The sequence below is a fragment of the Carassius gibelio genome, chromosome A11 (genome assembly GCF_023724105.1).
Source record: "Carassius gibelio isolate Cgi1373 ecotype wild population from Czech Republic chromosome A11, carGib1.2-hapl.c, whole genome shotgun sequence".
Classification (NCBI taxonomy): Eukaryota; Metazoa; Chordata; class Actinopteri; order Cypriniformes; family Cyprinidae; genus Carassius; species Carassius gibelio.
Window position 1 is genome coordinate 17,775,690 of NC_068381.1, and position 21,105 is coordinate 17,796,794.

The 21,105-nt window shown below is 36.2% G+C and overlaps 1 protein-coding gene across 1 annotated transcript in view; it reads left to right on the top strand.

Moving 5' to 3' along the window:
• LOC128022553 (AT-rich interactive domain-containing protein 3A) overlaps nt 1-20,001 on the top strand; it is a 35,863-nt gene extending 15,862 nt beyond the window's left edge. The window contains exons 4-9 of the mRNA XM_052610226.1: nt 11,777-11,849; nt 12,339-12,522; nt 15,056-15,303; nt 16,400-16,666; nt 19,211-19,300; nt 19,382-20,001. Coding sequence (XP_052466186.1) covers nt 11,777-11,849; nt 12,339-12,522; nt 15,056-15,303; nt 16,400-16,666; nt 19,211-19,300; nt 19,382-19,509 — 990 coding nt within the window. The 3' untranslated portion in view covers nt 19,510-20,001. The remainder of the gene's footprint in view (nt 1-11,776; nt 11,850-12,338; nt 12,523-15,055; nt 15,304-16,399; nt 16,667-19,210; nt 19,301-19,381) is intronic.
• Nucleotides 20,002-21,105: the final 1,104 nt, after the last annotated feature.

Genomic DNA, 21,105 nt, shown 5'->3' on the forward strand with positions numbered 1-21,105 from the left:
TTCGGTAGTCCTGCTATTTTGAGACAATGAAGAGTCTTCGTCCGGAGCTGAGGTGATTACGACAAAACCTGTCAATCAGCTGTGTTATGCACTGCCAGCCAAATAAAAAAACACACTTAAAACAGTTTAATGTTTGTTCCCCTGCTGCGTTAAAGAGTTTGAATTAAGATAATAAAATGACAAATCAAACACATTACAGGTAAAAGATCATTTGGCCGGTCTGTTGTATTTACACAGCAAGACTTAATGCACAGATCTATTTTGACACATCAGATTTTTTTAGTTTTTTGTCATCAGCAGGTGACAAAGATGGACCTGATACTCTGTAGTTTCTCCTGTACTGGAGAAAGGCTGGTATTGGTATGTTTTTAACATTGAAGTATCAGGTACAGGTGAAAACACTAGACCGTAAGATCATTTGTGGCTGATTTATGGAACTGAAAGACAACATGCAGTTGTACTATTGTGATTATGTTCCATGCCTTTGTAATACCGCTTTCCCATAATGACTGTTTCATGTGCTCCAGAAGTGCTGTGACGTCTGTACCCTTCTTGGGGAATTTTTAAACCAAGATTTCTGATTAAGGAGCATTGCGGGTTATTATTTTTTTGAATTATCAAGTTGGATTTGAACATTTTGTACCCTGCTTGAGAGTACAAGGTCATGTGATATGCATATGCTGGGCATGTGATGTGCAGGTGTTTGCAACAGAAATGCTACTGGGGCATTAGCATCCAGTTCCAAGTATTATCTTCATATCAAGTCGTTGCCAGAAAACGTGAGTGTTGTGGGCAGTTATGCAATCAAGAGTCAAGCCATTCAGCGTTGTCTATACGTTGAGATGTTGCACAATGATTGCGTGGTACTTGATTGGTTGTATAATGAATACTTTACACCCCTGCTTGAGTTCTGAATTTGAGAATGTGAAACTGGAAGGTACACCCAGTTGCAACCACACACTAATGTGTGTAGACATATTTACTTGTTGCCTCGTGACAATAGTTTGTTTGGTGTAGTTTGTGCTTCCGTACATGTGGAAAGGGTTGAGGCCCATGGTTTATTTTGGGCAGGTGGGTGGGGGCAGTGAGGAATGTGCCTGAGGGAAAGTGATAATCTGGACCCTGCCAAAAAAAAACGCCATAGTCTTTATCGGCCGTCACAGCTGGAACCTTTCCAAACTGAACTCTGGCACACTTTAACAAATAAAACCCGTGACTCATTTTTGCGGGTCTTAAAAAAAGTCTTAATTCACCCTTCCACAAATTCTTAGTCTTAAATCAGAGCAGAAGGTCTTAGACCTGGTTTCACAGTCAGGGCTTAGACTAAGACCGGTTTAGGCCATAGTTCAGTTCGAACATTTAAATGTCTTTTCATAAACATTCCTAAAGAAAAATCATCTTGAGAGTGAACAGTGGCACTCATATATATTTAAAGATATGCAGTGCAAGTTTCTTTCAGTTAAAACAGCTCAGACATGTATTTTAGTCTGGGACTAGGTTTAGGCCATGTCTGTGAAACTGGGGGTTAAATTCATAAAGTCATGGCATTGAATGTTGCGCGCACTGCAATAAACAAATCTTCATTATTTTTGTCTTTTTTTCCAACGGAAATATCCTTAAATTAAGATACATTTGCTTGATATGCAAAAAAAGATGCAAAAAGCTGTGAAGTCCTGGCTTTTTGAGAAATTGAGCAAAATTAAGTTTAAAACCAGAACAGGTATCTGTCAATGAGGAATAAAAACTTTTACTTTGAATTAAGCAGTTGTTGTTTTTTTCTGAGACCATTGGCAGATATTTGTTCTTTTTAATCATAAACACTTTATTTTGACCAATTTCAAGATGGAAGGATTTCTTATGTCATTTTGCTTCTCAAATATCTATGTTTAAAAATCTTTCGATATTTGTATATCTAGTGTGTAATACTTTTTTTTTTTTTTTCCATTGTGATCAGATGGTCTAGTAAAAGCTGTTTTCATATCCTAGTAGTTTGAAACAGAGTTATTCAAACCTTAAGCTTTTTATTTATTTTCGTCAAATTCATTAAAACGTAATGGAGATCAGTCGGAAGTTGTATTTATACTTTGATCTTTGAAGTGTTGCTATACACATTGTGTTCCTTAAATTTCCTTGATGTAGTCTTAAAAAGGTCTTTAAATATTTAACTTCATTAACCCTGCAGAAACCTAAGCACAAGTCCGCCTGTCCTCCGGCGTTACGCAGAGCCTGTGAAAGGTGACAGCTGCTCTTTTTCCTGCAGCAGCTGGGACACGGCCAAAATAAATGCAAAGCCACTGTGTCTCTGATTATGTTTGATACAGATATTAATTAATCGTGATTTAAGGCATGCTGCCAAATCCTCTTGCATAACTATCTGTTCCTGCCATAAAGTGAATTTGAAACAAAAAAACCCCCGATTTATTCACTGGTATCAAAAATGGCATATCGTAATCATTCACACAATGAGATGGCTTTAGTACTGTTGTCTGCTGCTGGCCAAGTTTGTGGTTTTAATTCATTGGGATTGATGTGATTTGCCTTTTTTCTATTCTTTGTTGTTAAATCTTGTAAGTAAGATGCAAGAAAAGTCCATTGCATCAGATTCTTTTTTCGTATGCAAATTGTGCTCTCGGTGCTGCCAGGTGGTTTCTGTTTCTGTTTAACTAAATCATTTTCTGAGCAGAAATTAATTTGAAGCAGTTATTCATTTGAAAGCCTTTGACCATGCATTCTATATTAATGTTGCAAGTTGCTACAGTACGTGGAAACCTTAAACAGTCCACAGTTGATTGGATTTCAAGGGGAGCGTCTCTGATTTCATCATTGTCACTTACAGCACGGCATGGTGATAAAGAGCCAAGAGAGTCAAATCTATATAGCTCCTCTAGCTTCATTTAAATATATGCTACAATGTGATGGTTTGTTGCATTAATATAATTCATACTGCATCCGTTTCGTTGCTCTGTGGTTTAAGGTGGCACTAGCCTTCCCATGCAACTGGATTTGAGAATTCATTTTATCATAAACCAACTGGATGCATTGTTGTTCTTCAATAAGAGACTTTCATGATATCAAATATGAAGAGAAAAAAAAGTCATTATCTAGCTCTATAAAATGTTACACTTCTTCCTCTCACACAAACTTCCTGAGAAAAAGATAAGTATCCTTTGATGTCCGCTGTAAACATGAAAAGCAGGACAAATGGAGCCCAGATGGACAGTTAAGAAAAGGGCTCTTTAAAAATTCATCACACCCTTTACAGTCAGTTGCCATTTAGTGGTTTTAACATTAAACATTGATTTGCTCACTGCAAACTGAGGGGAGGAGAGCCATTTAAATGCACCAAGCTGAAGTGAAGCTTGAATTATTTTTTTTACATGATTTAGTTGCAGTTTTGATCCATCAGTATATTCCACTAGCTTCAGAGATTTCATGCATTGTCAGAATTGACATGCACTCTTGCTATTTATGCTCTTATCATCAGTTGGTTACCGTCATTTGAGCAGTTGCTGAATCCATAACACTTCTTAATTGGTTTTGGTATCGTCACTTTTGTTTTTGTCCGACAAACAGATGTTAAATCAATGTATAATGTTGCTTATTACATTTTGTTATTGTCACTGTTTTTATTGTTTGAACGTCTGTGAAATTTTCATAAACTCTTGCTAATTCTGTTCCTTATCATCACTTGACCAGTTGGTGGATTGCTATAAACTCCTGCTAATTACGTCACGTTTTTATAGGGCTGCGCAATATTTTATAATTATTATATATTTTTTTTTATATACACCTCATCAGAATTATTGCACTTTCACAAGCACGAATCAAGAGAACATCAGCTCTCATAGTTTGCTTGTGGAATTGGTTGCAGCAAATTAGTGGTCAAACGATTAATCACGATTTAATCTCATTCCAAAATAAAAGTTTTTGTTTGCATTTTACATGTGTGTGTATTGTGTATTTAAATACACACATACAGTATAATTTTTGTACAAATATTTACGTTTATATATTCATATTCTTATATTTTATATTATATATTAAAAAAAAAATAAAAGTGAAAGTGACGTGACATTCAGCCAAGTATCGTGACCCATACTCTGAATTCGTGCTCTGCTTTTAACCCATCCAAAGTGCACACACTCTTAAATATATAAATAAATGAATATGTAAACAACCTATTTTTCTTAAATATATCATGCATGCATGTGTTTGTATTTATATATACATAATAAATATACACAGTAAACACATTATGTAAACAAAAACTGGATGCGATTAATCGTGATTAATCATTTGACAGCAGCAAACAGCGTAAAAAATGGCATGAAAGAAAACAGACGGACTGTTTTACGCTTTTATTTAATATCGCATAAACTCCAGTTTACATGTTTGTCAGGTGTTTATTTTTTTTTGTTTGTTTGTTTGTTTTTCAATGATGTAGAGAGATCATGTGCACAGGTTGCCAGGTTGGGATGATTACGTAAACCATTGAAAATGTATTTAAGAAAAAGCTCTGATTAAGGGATTTCAACTCTGGCAACTGCAACGATGAAAACTTGTGGAGGCTTGTTACAAAATCAACATGCCAGCTTAAAATGAAAGGTTTTCAAGATAAATAACCAGCGAGTAAATCGATCAAATGATTATGCGTCTTAAATCGAGAGAATCAGAAATGGTGATAATGACTAAGATGCGATTTATCGTCCAGTCCTGTGTATTCCAGCTCCCACTCTTTGTTTAAACAAATAACATTCTCCCGATGTAAAACATATCAGTGCCTGATTTGCCTAATTCACAGATTTGCTTCCACCGCTGACCTATTAACAGTCAACCGCTTACTTATTCCCATCACACAAAAAAAATGTTCTACACAGTGAATAAATGAAATGGTGTTGTTAATGTAGACGTGACATCATGTATTCATATTTAGTTTCAGACAGACATCTCCCAAAGGCCTTCTGCCATTCAAGCAGCTTTAATTGCACAGATAACTCACTCATGTCCAAGCGGGAGAACGAGCACTTGCCGACAGGAATTGCTGTTATGGAGAGTAGTTCATAGATGGATGTTGTCCAGACATTGCTGCTGATGTCAGGCTCGGGCCTCTAGACTCTGGATTATAAACAAAGATGGACGGAAAGCTTAGGCTAGCACCATTTCCATTGCATCACACTTCTTATGAGTCATTCTATGATTTAGGGTACATTTCACATCATGAAAAAGGTACTGTACAAACAATATGCCTTCTCAGTAAAGCAACTATTGGTTTCAGTTTATGTATTTTATCAGCATAACCTATCTGCTATTTTCCAAGCTTAATCATTAAACACCATTTTGATATCATAAAGAAAAAACATGTTTTCCTTGGTGATGGGATAAACTGCATGGGTTGACCGGTAAAATGGTTGATAATTTTACCATTTTGACTCATTATTTTAATGTCAGAATTTTGTCTGGTCAACCAATGTTATTTGATTCAGGTTAAGCTCACATTTGAATATTTATTTGAATTAAAATCATAATTATATTGTAAACTATAACAATGTGCCCAACAATTGTTGATTTGCAATTAATAAACTCCTTGGAAATTGGTCACTGGAGATCAAATATAGAAAACATTAAGAGGGCATTTACCATAATTCATCCACCACAGAAGACCATTTATGAGTAAAATGAAGAATTTTCTTATTTGAAAGAAAATGTAATTTTAAAATCCGCCTATTTTTCTAATGCATTTGGATTCTAGAAATAAATGTAAAATTATGTAATGAATGGAACTTTTTGTCCATCAATCTGGAGTGTCTTTCATCTCTAAGAAGTTTTCTTCCCTTTAATATACTTGTTTCTTTCAACCAAGAGTCAGGGTTTTTTCAGTACATGTGGTTTGAGTTGGTTCTAAATTTAGTCAAATCTGTACATTTTATTTATGAATCATGTTTTCTCTGTCAAACCATTCGCCCACACAGATTTTGCACACGAGCGTTTGCATACACAGCGTTTGTGAATGAGACCTGAGGAGAGGGTTGGTGGAAGAATTTGTGATCAGAAGTCAAATGTTTATCAAATAATGTATTATGTATATATGTAACGTTGTTTTATGAATTGTTTTAGTTATAAAATAACCCTGATAGGAAGTGTACATGGTTCAGCATGCAATAAATTACTTTTACAATACCAAATGTAACCTGATAGCTGATAGTCCCTCCCTTTTGTTCTCTTTATTTCTGTCAGAGCAAGTATCTCAAATTTAAAGTTAAATTTGTCATCTGTGTTGTTCATTGTCTGTGAAATTTTTTGCTGTTTGTGTGACTTCTGACATGAGAACTTTTAAATCCTGACTGGTGGGTTCAATAAATTGCTTCATTCTGGTGTAATAATTTGAAAATGTGGCTTCTGTTATCATTAAGGTCCTAAAGGCATTCATGAGTTTGTCAGAAATATTGCTTTAGTTAACACCATAGGACCAAATAATTTACCATTTTTATGTTACATTTTTAATTCAAGTTTCAATATTTGTATTTGTGACACACATGGTTATATGGAGAGCATATGACCAGCAGTGAACCGGTTCACTCCATGGACAGTGCAATTATTAAAGAATACAAACACAATAAAATTATATATAAATATGGTATGGAAAAAGTAAGATAAAAAGAATAAGGACAGTATACTGTAGACGTAATTAATATTTGAGCAGGAATGTACAAGAGAAGAATGTGCAAAAGGCTGTACAGGTTATTTACATAGCAGCAATAGACATAGTAAAAAAAGTAAATAAAAAGAAAAAAGTATTGAATGTGTTCATTAATATTACATTTTTCACACATTGACTGTCAAAAATCTAAAACCCCGTTTACACTAGTGCGTTTTCGTTTTAAAACGGCGTTTTAGAATTGAAACGATTCACGCTTACACTGGCGTTTCAGAAACGATTGCCATCTACACTACATAACAGAAAACACATGTCACGTGACGATTCATGCACACTGGGTGTGACTTAAAAGTGTAAACAAGAAGTTGGTTGCTAGTCACTGGCAGGTTCAACAATGAGCACGATGACGAGGAAAAGCAAGGACGACTTTGTGTGGACAGATGATGAGGAGGAATTGTTACTCAAAGTTACTAATGATTTCAAGGCAGCCGAAAATGTCATTTGGGAGTCATGCCAAAACAAATACAGCGACATACTCGACAGAGACGTTATATGGTCATCAAGGATACACAGAGATCACGTGCGCAGCCACGCAATCGTTTTCAGAAGTCTCCGTTTTGGTCCGTTTACACTGAATCGCAACCCTGGAGATTTCGAGCTAAAACGGGGTCAGCAGCATTTTCAAAAGTCTCCGTTTTCGAATGTGGAAAACGCAGGAGAAGTGTAAACGATAGGCGTAACTGTAGCAAAAGTTATGCATTTTAAAACAAAAACGCATAGTAATAGTGACCGTCGATATGTTTTCCATCACTAAATGTTTTTTTTAAGAAAATTTGTATTTTAATTGTGATGAGTTTATTTATTCATTCATTTATTTATTTTTGCGATTTAAGCATAATTGTCTGCTATAAGCATTATTTGTCCGCTTATTATTTATCCTGAACACATTGTCTTGCATTGGTAACAAGGCTTCGTAAGCTATAATGGTTGTAGTTGCTAGATATCAAGAGTTCAAATCCCACCCGTCAGATCTTTTCTCATAAATGAATATATATATATATATATATTTTTTGGAGCAAAATAATCATGATTAAAAGTTATGAATCATTATCATGCAGGGTTTTTTATACTATCTATTGAGTGTATTCGAAACTTTGGACTGGCTCACAGCCCACAGTTTTCAGTATGGGTTTAAATTAATAAGAAATTTGAATAATATAGCCAGTATTCAGAGTTTCAGGTTTCTGAAGTCAATTTCTTATCCCCTGCAGGTGTTTCTGGTGAAGGCGTGCTTTAGCTAAAGACGTTGTGACCCTTTAGTTTCTCTCAGTAATACAGAAACCACATTCTCCTTTGCCCTCAATGCAACACCACCATTCAAATGAAGTCAGATTGAGGAGTCTGAGAAAAGGCGCCTCTATGAGATCGATACTGTTCTTATGTGTTTTCATAATTACCCTTCCCCCGTTTGAGCCTCTCATTTCCGGCCCTTCCCCCCTTTTCTCGTTTTGCTTGCCTCTTGAGGTGATTGTCAGGTGTGAAATGTTGTTGCTTCGTTTGGAGGCCAACAGCTCACGTGTCGATAAAACAATGTCAGACCTTCTCAGTGTCAATCCAAGGTATCCAATTCAGCATTCATTCATTCACTCGCTCACTTCTGAAATCCTTTTGAAATGTAAAACTGACCCATATAAGCATTACACACCTTTATTTTGTTAATTGTAACTAGGGCTGCATGATTGTTTAAACTGTTAATCATGATTAGTTTGCTTAAAACATTAGTGTTTATCCTGATTATTGTCATATATGTATATATAAATATATAGATTCAGGGATTTTAACTCTTGACGCTCTGGGAGTCCCAACCATGAAAGCTTAGGAAGACTTGTTAGCAATGCAAGAGAACGCAAATGCCGAATTAAAATAAAGCATCTCTTTAATAAATAATCAGTTGGCAAATATCGCAAGAAACCGAAATCGCAATTACGATTAGAAATAGGATTTATCATGCATCCTTAAGTGTAACGTGATTTGTTAGGTATGTTACATGTGTAATTATTTTGGTAGCCCATTTCTTTGGAAACATTCCTGAATTCAAATGAGGACAGAAAATGCTTGTTTGTATTCTCCCGTTTAGGTTGTTTATTATGTTGATTTTAGGTTTTTTTGCTGTGATGTTGGTCAGTACTTTTCGCTAAATTTACCAGCAATTTACCACCAAATTTTTGACACCACATTTAAGGTCTGAAATCATTTGAAGTGAAACGTTCACATCCAACCGACTCTGTTTGGGTACATTTCTCCACCCTGTATTTGAGGTAATGTTGGACGCTCTGCCTCCACCCGCTTCAAACACATAAACAGATGTGTTTTCACTGCACGAGGGAGGGGGCTTAGGGTGTATACGCAGAATTTAGGGCAAAAGGATCCATGGGTCTATCCATCTGTGAAAGCTAAAGCTCTTAGGGAAAGATTTCAAACAGAAAGTTGGGAACGTAATGACTGGTTCCTCTTTACTTGCTGATAGATTTTTTTTTTTTTTTTTTATGTGTTTGTCCTTAGAGGGTTACATGATGAATCATTTTATAGTTCATAGTTCAGTTTCTTCTTCTCTCAGTTTATTAAGCATAATCATCTGTGATATTTGCTCATGGGTTATTTATCCTGAAAACATATTTTGAATTTGTTTGTTTGCGTTGTCTTGCATTGGTAACAAATCTTTTCGGGTTGCCAGATTTCAACTTGAAATCCTTAATCAGAGCTTTTTTCATGAATTGATACATTTTCCTTTCTTAATCATCCAAACCTGGCAACCATGCGCACGCCCTCTGTATATTACAGAAAAAAATGCTGATGAGCTAAAAGCCCTAGCAAACCTGTAAACTGGAGTTTAGTGATCTCTGTTGAGATATTCTGCTCAAATAAAAGTGCAACTAGGTTTTTTTTCCTTTTTTTCTTTTTCTTTTGTTTTATTCAGGCAGTCATCTGCGCTGTATGCTGTGCCTAAATCTTTAACATTTTCATGATTTGTGTTTATGTGAGAGTGCAGTGAAACTATTAAAAATAATTACGAACCATATTATATATATATATATATATATATATATATATATATATATATATATATGATGCAAAATAATTGTAATTTTAACTGTTTAACCATTAATGTTCAGCCCTAGCTTGACTATTTGACAATATCAGAGTTGGGAATCGAGAAAATATATATATATATATATATATATATATATATATTATTTTTTTTTTTTTTTTTTTTTTTTTTTTTTTTTCTCAATTAACGTATTTTTTTAAGTATGTTTGGTTTTAAAAAAATTTATTTCACTAATGCAATACCATGCAAACACACGTTTGCAGCTAGTTGAAATTTTAATTCATAAATACAAATTGAAAAATATAGTCTCATACTTTTCCCGCCTTGACTTTGTGACGCCACAAAAAAAAAAGTCAACCCCTTCAACAATTAATCAGAAGTTTTACATATCATTTTATTAAAGCTGCGCACTTTGTTGTGCTTTATTTTCCAGTATACTCTGCTAACACGGTTACAGTTTTATGAGTTTTCAAAGCATTTTTTTGAGACAAATATGTTAAATGCCTTACGATTCTTCCTTAAGAATTACACAGAGGTACTTTAAAATGATATGAAGCTCCCTGCTGGGTGACTGACTGGTTTTGAACACACAGAATTATGATTAACATATAAGGGTGGAGCGGAGTACCTATCAAAAAAATAAAAAATAAAAATAAAATAGAGAAGAGGCAGTTCATTTGAGAGATTTATAGTGTGGCACTCCTCAGAAACCCATACATCCTGTAATTAACCCTCATTGGCCCTCAGCGTTCCCTTTACTTTCACTCAGACCCTCCACCTCTGCTGCTAATGAGAGCTCAGGAACCGTGGAGGAGAGCAAGAAGGCAAGGAGACAAAGAATGACCAATTCAACACTGCCCACTGCTCTGCTTCCAGCCCTGTGTTCCTGGCTGTGCGTGATTTAATAGGGTTTTTTTGGCACATGAAGTTTCTGTTGTCATTAAGATCCTTCAGACATTCACGCATTTGTTAGAAACATTGCTTTAATTAAAACTGAAGATTTGATTAACATTTTTACATTTCATCATCATATAACTAACAGTTCTTGTCCTCGGGAATATTAGGAACTAGCTTGCTTATTGCTTACTGCATACGTCTTATACTATGAAATAATGCATTATGCAATGATAAATGTTCCAAAGTATAGTGTGCTGTGTTGTTCTCACTCGGCCTCCCTATATTTGATCACCTCGTCATGTTGCATGTTTAATTCAGCAGGTTAGTTTGCATTTTGTGGACGTCATTTTGAAAATAATTATAAATAACTATTTATTAATAAAAGATTTATGTAGCACCTTTCATACATTAAATGTAAAAATGGTTTAACAGGAGAGAAGATTTTAAATGAATAATAATAATCATTAATTAATATAATTATACTATAATTAAAAAACAATACTAATTTGTTAAAAAATTAAATGTATTATTATTGTTATTAATGTATCATTTATAATGAATAATGAAACATTTAAAATTGAAATGGTGTAAATGAAAAACAAGTATATAGAATTTAATGTGTTATTATTATTAATTATTGATCATTAAATTGTAGTGGAAAAGAAAGGTCTTGAGTGTTGCATTTTGGTATGTACTATTCTGCACAATGTGCCTTGTATACTCCTTATTTTGGCAAATATTGCAGATCATATTAGTAAGTGTATTATGGTAGCATGCTGTACCAAACGGCCTCGGTGCATAAACAGCTGCAATGCATAACTTCAAATCACCCATTTTTTACACCTTAATTACGCTTTAATGTCAGAAACAATATCTTCTAAAGAAATAGTTACACTTTATTTTCATTATTTGTATTAGTTTATTAGTTTCGAGCACTTGCTAGCTAACAGTTCGGTTTAGCCATGACTTTTTCACAAAACAGACCAGTCTCTTATATCTTATTGCTTACATAATGCAGTTTCGGATGAGAGATGGCAAAGTGAGTAATGAGAGCACAGTTTCATTCGCTGCTCTTCTTAACCTCGTTTGTCTGTCTGTGTGTTTTTCACATGCAGCTCTATGAACTGGACAGTGACCCAAAGAGGAAGGAGTTCCTGGACGATCTGTTCAGCTTCATGCAGAAGAGAGGTATGTGTAAAGAAAATCAAAAACATCTCCATATGTCATCTTATAGAGAGACCTTGATGACCCAGACTTTTCCATATCAGCACCCTGCTCTTCTTTCAGTGATCTTTGTGTGTATTTATATCGAAGCACAGCAGTTTTCTCTCTCCATATCATGCTAAGGCAGGTCTAACATGGGAGTTCGAACACATGCCCATGTCATGATCCGGCCTTGAAACCGTTGAAACGTGTTCCTATTAAACTGACTGCAGAAAATGCTCTCCAACATCTGTTGAACCCTCTCCTGATGAAGAAATGAATAACCTGGGAGAGAAATTGTATTAGCTAGGTTTATTTAAAGCACAAATGCATGAGCACAGAAATCTGCTGGCTTGGGAAAAGAGAAAACCTTTACCGTTTTCCCAAACGAAGACTAAAATAGGAGTTCCTTTCGTTTGTAGAGGATACGTTTGAGTGCTAAGTCACTCAGCGCAGCTGTTGGTTTCCATGCAGGGACTCCAGTGAACAGGATTCCCATCATGGCCAAGCAGGTGCTGGATCTCTATATGCTGTACCAGCTGGTGACAGAGAAGGGGGGGCTGGTGGAGGTCATAAATAAAAAGTTGTGGAGGGAGATCACGAAGGGCCTGAACTTGCCGACCTCCATCACCAGCGCTGCCTTCACTCTCAGAACACAGTACGTACTCACCGACACCTTCACAGGAGAAATCATGTTTACTTGCACACGCAGAATGGAGACACCCACTGCTGTGATTGGCTAACGTCTTTGCATATGAAATGAGCATAACATGTGGAACGCTCTCAAAAGCTTTCACTGCATCCTTACCATCAGCCGCCAAGATTACCTGATAGGGAGAAGTGTTGATTAAAGCACTATATTTAGAATGAATCGCGTTGCATCAGGTTGCAGCGCTGCACTGCAGCCGAACACAGTTGTTGCAAGATGCAAGGATCTCATTGCAACCCGATCTATGTAAATAACTTACTATGTAAATAACAGACTTGTTGAGCAGTGTAAACCGTCATTTTAATGGGAGTTTGGTCAAGAATACTGAATCAAATCACTTGTACACTCGCTCTTATCTTGAGTTGACTGCTCCAGCGTTTTGATCGCTTTTTGTATATAAAATAATCACAATATAAAGAACAGATGGTTTTCACGCTACTAACCGGAAGAGTGTGAAGTTGGTTTAGCCATTGGCTTGACTGACTAATGCAGAAACAGCAGTGAGACACATTTACACCATTTATTTATTTTTCACAAAAAAGGGACCGTGTTCATTTAATCAACATTCGTGAATGTAAATGTACCCAAATTAGCCCAAAGGCTAGTTTTCAATGTAGTCCCTTTGCCAGATGTTATTAGGCCAAAAAACTATATTTTAAAAACAATAACAGCGAAATTCAACCAAAAATTAAACAACAAATTATACAATACTGACAATAAAAAATAAAGAAAAAATTTAAATAGAAAGCAGCTTATTAAGATATATAAACAACATTAGTGTTCACATTGTTGGTTTTAATGATGCTTAAATGAGTTAAAGGATGTACATTCTCTAATTGATTGTGGTATTGAATTCCACTGAATGAAAAAAACTGCTTGACCAAACGTTTTCAATAGATTTAAATTGAATAAAATCAACCAGAGGAGGAGTTAAACCATGTATAATCTAATAAACTAAACCAACATTTTTAAAGTCCAAATTAAATCAAAATTGACTTTACTAACGAACATAGCTAGGCTTGATGTGAACAATGAATATCTGAAAGTTTATCTGCTGAAAAAAAAAAAAAAAAAAAAATTTGTCTTGGAAATCTTTAATTAAAATTAAACCCACCCCTCCAACTGCTAGTTTGCTTTAAATGAGACACTGAGAGGAGGAGCGCAAACATAAAACCATGCCCTCTATTCAGTATTCAGATTTAGCTTGAAATACATCACTACACTGCAATAAATTCAGCAGCTACTTCCGGTTTATGCAGACTTTTAACTAAGTGATGTTTTCCCACCTAAGCAGGTTATATATACCATATTTTCCGGACTATAAGTCGCACTTTTTTTCATAGTTTGGCTGGTCCTGCGACTTATAGTCAGGTGCGACTTATTTATCAAAATTAATTTAACATGAACCAAGACAAATGAACCAAGAGAAAACATTACATTCTCCAGCCGTGAGAGGGCACTACTACACTGAAGACATAGAGCGCCCTCTCGCGGCTGTAAACGGTAATGTTTTCTCTTGGTGTTTGGTTCTAAATAAATGGGACTTGTAGTCCAGTGCGACTTATATGTTTTTTTCCTCATCATGACGTATTTTTGGACTGATGCGACTTATACTCAGGTGCGATTTATAGTCCGAAAAATACGGTATTTAAGATATATGAAAATGTTGAAAACAATTTAAGTGCTTGTTTGTACAACTATTCCATTGGTTTTTGAACTATAGCATGTGTATTAGACCAACTTGTCAGACAATAATATGAGAAAGAATTGGCCCCAGTATTGACCCTTGTGGAACACCAGTTGACAGGCACAATGAATTGAATTTATAATTGAGATGAGATTCAATTAAATGTACTGATTTTTATTTTGAAAATGAAAATACGTTAAATAAGTTAATTAAATTGAGTAATTTATGTAAAAGAATATTATGATTTACAGTTTAAAACGCTTTCTGTAAATCAAGAAATACTGCCCCTACCGCTTCACCTTTATCCATTAATGCCTTTACCTTTTCAATAAAATAACAAGTAGTCATTTATGTTGAATGATTTACCCTAAAGCCGAACTGCATCAGATGTAATTGACAAAGGACTATTATTAAAATGGTCAATAATTTGTTTAGCCACCAGTTTTTCAAAATTGCTGGTTAAATGGGGATTTCCAAGAGGTGGGGAATCTCCCTTGATCTAATGATCTATAAACTATTTTATAGCATCATGCTCATGCACATCCAGTTTCAGATTTCTCAAATTTAGTTTAGGTTGCAATGTTTTTTGTACCAAAAAGGTCTTTCTTTACCTGAAGTAGTATGGCTATTGAGATTGATGGACAGACATGAGTTCAGAACACAAAATGAATCATTCATATTTTAATCTGGGGAGTTTAAACTAGTAACTATTATTTAAAAGTAACCACTTATGTGTTTTAATCTCCAAAATATTTAGATTTTCCATTGCATGACCCCTTTAATTGTGCACTGCAGATATATGAAGTATCTGTATCCTTACGAATGTGAGAAGAGGTGTCTCAGCAACCCCAATGAGCTGCAGGCAGCCATCGACAGTAACCGGCGAGAGGGACGCAGACAGGGCTTCGGGAGCTCGCTGTTCAGCTACTCGCCCAACGGGACATCTGCCATGCTCTCTGCACCCAAACTCTCCATGCCTCCCATGGGCATCACCCTGCCCAGCAATGGAGCCTCGGTCTCATCCTTACAGAAAAATAAGAAAGGTAAAGCCTGCTTGCAGACTCACAAAATATAATGCAGTGGGTCATGGTTACATAATGATGGGCAGAAACTGATTACATGTAATCCAGATTCCAAAAATAAAGTACTGGTAATTAGAATATATTGCATTTTAAAATGCTCATAATCAGATTATAAAAAAAAAATAAAAAAAATGGAATACATGATTACATTTTACACACACAATGGCAGCAAGTTTCTTTCTAAAAAATCTTAGGGTGTCCCATACCGTTTAGCTTTGACTCTATTTCACACAATAGAATGGCCGTGTAAATGCCATGTAAGTAAATTTGTAATCCATACTTCTTGAGTTTGGGGACAAAAGGACCTCTCAGTCACTGACAAAATATAGAGATGTGTAGTTCTTTATTATATGCTTTCATGTGACTTTTTAATGTTTATTAATGCAGAGATTCCCAGTCCTTTTGTCAGCCAAACTCTTTAAATATAAAATATTTACTTAAAGACCCACGAGAGTTTAAGTTATGTTTCAATAATTTAACAACACAGGGGCATGTTCATGCTTCTCTGATGTCAGTTAATGACCAAGTTGACATGCATAAATATATATATATATATATATATATATATATATATAAATAAATATATATATATATATATAAATAATAAATAATAATAGTTTTTTTTTTGTCTGTTCATTTGTTTTATTTTAATGGTTTTAATCTTCAGAAAATGTATTATTTACATTTTTCCTGTTTATTATTTAATTAACGATTAGCTTTTCAACTCGTTAACCATAGTTTGGGAAACACTGCTTGACAATGTAAAGTTGAATGCATTTCTTCTTGTTGACAACAAAGCATAGAATATATTTTCTTCTCTCTTTTTTTTTTAGGTTAAAAGGTTATCTGAAAGTAATCAAAGTAGTCTGAATACATTACCTTAATTGAGTTATCTAAGATTGTAATTAAGATTATAAAAGAGTACATTAGCTATCGCTCCGTAACGTGATCTGGCCAGTACTGTGGTTCCATCTAATGACATTTAATGACATCTTAGAAAAATGACTCGGATGTTGCCATATGGTTCTATAGGCTTCTGTCCTGTTGTCTGTTGTAGAGGATGACGGGGTTCAGACCCGTCTGCCTGCGTCTCTGGCCACTCATTCGGTAGCTGCGGCCCAGGCTGCGGCTGCACAGGCGGCCACCATCGCTCAGGTCGCTGCGCTGGAGCAGCTGCGGGACAAGCTGGAGTCCGGAGAGCCCCCAGAGAAGAAGATTGCACTGCCACTGGAGGAACACCAGCGGCTACTGCAGAGAGCCCTTCAACACAACCTGCTGGCCATGACCGCACAGATCCCCATGAACATCCGCATCAACAGCCAAGGTACTGATGCTTTAACATTCGGCCCAACAGATGGACCAAACATGTCAATAGCAGGCATGTTCAATCACTTTTTAAAACCGACCACACCAGCAGTTCTGATACAGTCTATCAAGTGTGCGTTTCTATTCACAAGGCTTCATGGAAAACAAATCTGTTATTTGGCATTCAATGGCATGCTTATTAAATAATACTACTAATAATAACGGTTTAAGACCGTTTTCTGGTTCATTGGACTTTAATGAACATTTGGTGTTTACATGAGATGTGTTCTTGTATTAAAAAAAAAGCTAGCATCTGAAGTGAGATCTAAATACACCGTATTAATAATAAAAAAATTTAAAAAACTTCCAAAAGTGTATATGTATGTTGTACAGTCATGCTTATTTCTTAAACGTGCGTTGAAACATACTGCACTGTAAAAATCAGGCACAGTTAGACTACAAAGAGTTGATTTAATTTACATTTTAACTGTGGTTTTATCCTTTCCCATAAACACCAACCTGAGAAGAAGAAAAAAAAAACCTTTTTATAAAATGTTTGATGTTTCAGGGAAACCTGCATGTGGAATGAAATCATCATCATTCGCTGGAACCAGTTTATTTTGTAGGAAAGGGTGTGAAGATATTACCACAGCCAGACTAAATTACTCGCATGTGGTACGTGCGCTTTACAGATCAGTGGTTGTCAGGTGGAGATGTCAACAGCGTTCTCGAGGATGAGTCATTCCAGCTCTCATGATCCCACAGTGTAATATTCTAATGAACCAGGCCACTAAAGGCTGTTTAGAAGTGCTCTGATTAGATCTTATCAGAACTGTCGAATTGCATTGATGTATCCACTTTAAAGAATGCTGGCATGAAGGGTCTGATTCATTAGCAGACTGAAGGTGTTGACCACAACGACAAAAAGATAAAGGCCAATATTTCTGCCGCGTGGGAAATCCCTGCCTCATCAACACAAGCATGACTTCCTTCTCTTGGTTAGAGGTGTTAAATACTACAAGTTTCACCTTGTGTATTTTATCGGAAGACGAAGAAGGGGCTGAATAAATTTCCCTTGCTGCGAGCATGTGAACTCTTTTCATTTGTTTAGCCTGCTTCTATCTATCAACTTGAAATAGCTGAGGCAGTGCCCCCTGCTGGAATTATTCTGCCAACAGAATATTATTAGTAGCTTTGTGAGTGCCACAATTCTCATACTTTGAGTTAGTGGTGTGTACGGACCAGTACCCTATGTCTTAAATGTTGGGAATTAAAGGGATGGCTCACCCAAAACAATTAAACTTCTGTCATCATTTATTCATTCTCGGGTTGTTTCAAACCTGTATGAGATGCATTCATCTGCTGAACATAGAAGATGATATTTGGAAAAATGTTGCTGGACCCATCTGCCTTGCATCTCTGGTCAGGATTTCGTGAAAGGGTCTCATTCATAAAAGTATTTTCATTACATTTGTTGTTGTTTTTAAGTTTTGTGTACAGGTGGAAACATTGTCAAAATAGTCCCAGGTCACACGGATCCAAATGTAGCTGGTTATATGACTTTGTGAAGAAATTGTGGATGCATATAGACTGAACACGTAATATGCATGCCTGTTTTCACAAATGCATGTCTTTATAGTATAGAAAGAGATGATAACGACATTGTAAAATTTTGAAATCTGTTAAAGCTGAAGTAGGTAACTTTTGTAAAAATGTATTTGTTAAACCTGTCATTATGTCCTGACAGTAGAATATGAGACGGATAATCCGTGAAAAAAAATCAAGCTCCTCTGCCATTTGCAGAAAATTAATCTGCTCCCGGTAAGAAACCACCAATCAGAGCTGCGGTCCGTAACTTTGTTTGTGTGTTCAAGATTTCTAAAATGAACATAATAAGCGAGTACACCATGAATCCATTTTCCAAACCGTCTTTTTAGCTTGTCCTGAATCACTAGGGTGCACCTATAATAAGTGTTTATATTCGGACTATTTTAGATTGCTTCGGGGGTACCACGGCGGAGTAACCCAGTACCGTTGTGATTCTTCATAGACATAAACAGAGAAAAGTAGATCCGGCTACGATGTTCTTCCGCAAGACGCAAGCAGTTCTGTTTATTAACCGCTAGAGCGTCAAAAGTTACCGACTGCAGCTTTAAATGCTCCCAAAAAGCCATCATCATGAATAAATCCCCAAAAGTTGTAAACCGTTTCATGTAAACAGCCCGTTAATCTTCCCAACCTGGCAACCATGAGCATGCACGCTCTTTACGCTTCAGAAAAAGCACTGATGAACATTAGCGAACTGTTGAGATATCATGTTCAAATAAAAGTGTAATACAGCCCCTTTGTTTATGTGGTGGTTTGCAATGCGATTGCAATTTATTTTTAGAGCGAAATATTAATGATTAAGCATTTAAACATTATTGTGCAGCCCTAATATACAGGTGGTTTTAATGTTGTGGCTGATCATTCGAATCAAGTGAGAACCCCTCTTGCTGCTTTGAGGCGAGGTGTGCAGTTACTTTTCGTATTGATGACTCTGTTTTGTTTTTCTGTCTATCAGAGAGCAGGCAAGACTCGGCCATGAGCCTGACCACCAATGGCCTAAACAGCATCAGCATGTCGTTGGAGCTCAACGGAGTCGTCTACACCGGTAAGGAGCCATCACCACCTAGATTATATTCAAGTACTCCTTGTTTTGACTGTGACTAATCTTCCTGTTTTCCCACAACAGGTGTTCTCTTCGCCCAGTCCGCGGCGTCGACCTCATCAGGGGCATCCAACAAATCTTCCTCGGGCAACAGCAGGCCTCAATCTGTCCAGCACACACCTACCTCATCCTCAAACAACCAATCGCCTTAGCACCTCAGACTCTCTCCGTCAGTGCAAAACCAAAGCCAAGCAACCTCACTTACTACAGAAGATATGCCAAAAAAAAACCAGTGCAGGAATAACTGAATCGTTCTCAACTTGAAGTACACTAGCTCAGGTCTCTTATTTACACTCTCCTTTGTTCAGGAGTCAAAAGAAATCTAAAATGATGACAGAGTTTATTATAAAGATGATGATATAATGTATATGCAAAACCTGTGAATAATTTATTTCTCTTTCTGTGAGCACACTGTCCGGCGATTCTGCTTTTTAGGGTTTTATAATCTCTTGACTGACAAAAGCTTAGGCGAACCCATAGCAATAGTATTATTGTTATAACGTGTGACGCAAACAGCTTGAGGGTATGAACTAATCATATATTGTTGTAGATTTGATTTTCTCTCTGTATGTATCTGCAGTGCCTTGTGAAGGCTGGCACAGTTTGAATGCGAACAAGAACACAATATAAACTGCGTCACCGTCGGAAGTTGACTGTTGTTTGTCGCAAGTGTCCAGCTGTTTGGTTTCCCATCTCAGAGCTTGATATAAGTCGGTTAAGAATCGTTTTTAAAGGGATGGTTCACCCAAAAATAAAAACTCATTTACTCATTATTAAGATGTTTCAAACCTGTATGAGATTTTGAAGAATGTAACCAAACAGTTTCTGGTCACCGTTGACTTTTGTCAGTTGTGAAAGTCAATGGCGACCGACAACATTCTTCTAAATATCTTCTTTTGTGTTAAACATTCATACAGGTTTGGAACAACAGAAGTTTAATTTGGGGGAGAACTGTCCCTTTAAGGAGCTGATGTAGATGTATATTCTTGCATGCATACCCTGTTTTCATGTTTCTTGTTTATTTAATGTTTGCATCTTCATGACTCTCCGTGAGCTTCGCAAAGGTCGCTGAGTTATTGCAGGTGTTGAATCCGAATGTACCTGGACCTGCTGCGTCCCACAAACCATTTTATTCTCACCCATAGTTGCTCTAAACGTTATGAGGAAATAGTTCAGATGCTTTTTTTTTTTACCTACGTTTGTGTAGAATTTTAGCCGAGCTTTCTCTCAGATCAGCAGTTGGGCTGAAAATCATTGCAGTTTGATTCAAAGCATGACAGTATCATAGGTTTATTTTGAAGGTTTGAACAGTTTCTTGACTAACTGAAGATCTCTAGCTTGTCACGTCATCAGGAGTTTAAGCGTAATATAATGCAGTTTTGAGGGGTCCAACGATGCAGCCCTTGCTGCTTCATCACGCAGGGCAGTTTCTGCTTCTGTATCGTGCTCTGTGTCTGTATTTTGTTTTTGTCAACCGCGCAAACCAGAGGAAATTACAATGGGAAGTTTTGAAAGTGTCTTGAGAAAAACGAAGTTTTCTTTTCTGAAGGGATTTGAGATAATGGATCATCAACTGTTCTGGTCAGTAAGAAGTGATTTTAGAAACATGTAGCTACAGTTTATGAATTATGCCAAGCTCTTCTAGCATTACACTGTATGCAAGGTCAAATAGCCACTTGGTGGGCATCTAGGGGTGAACCATTTTTGACACAAACCAGGTCGTATAATAGCTACCGTCTTCACTCATA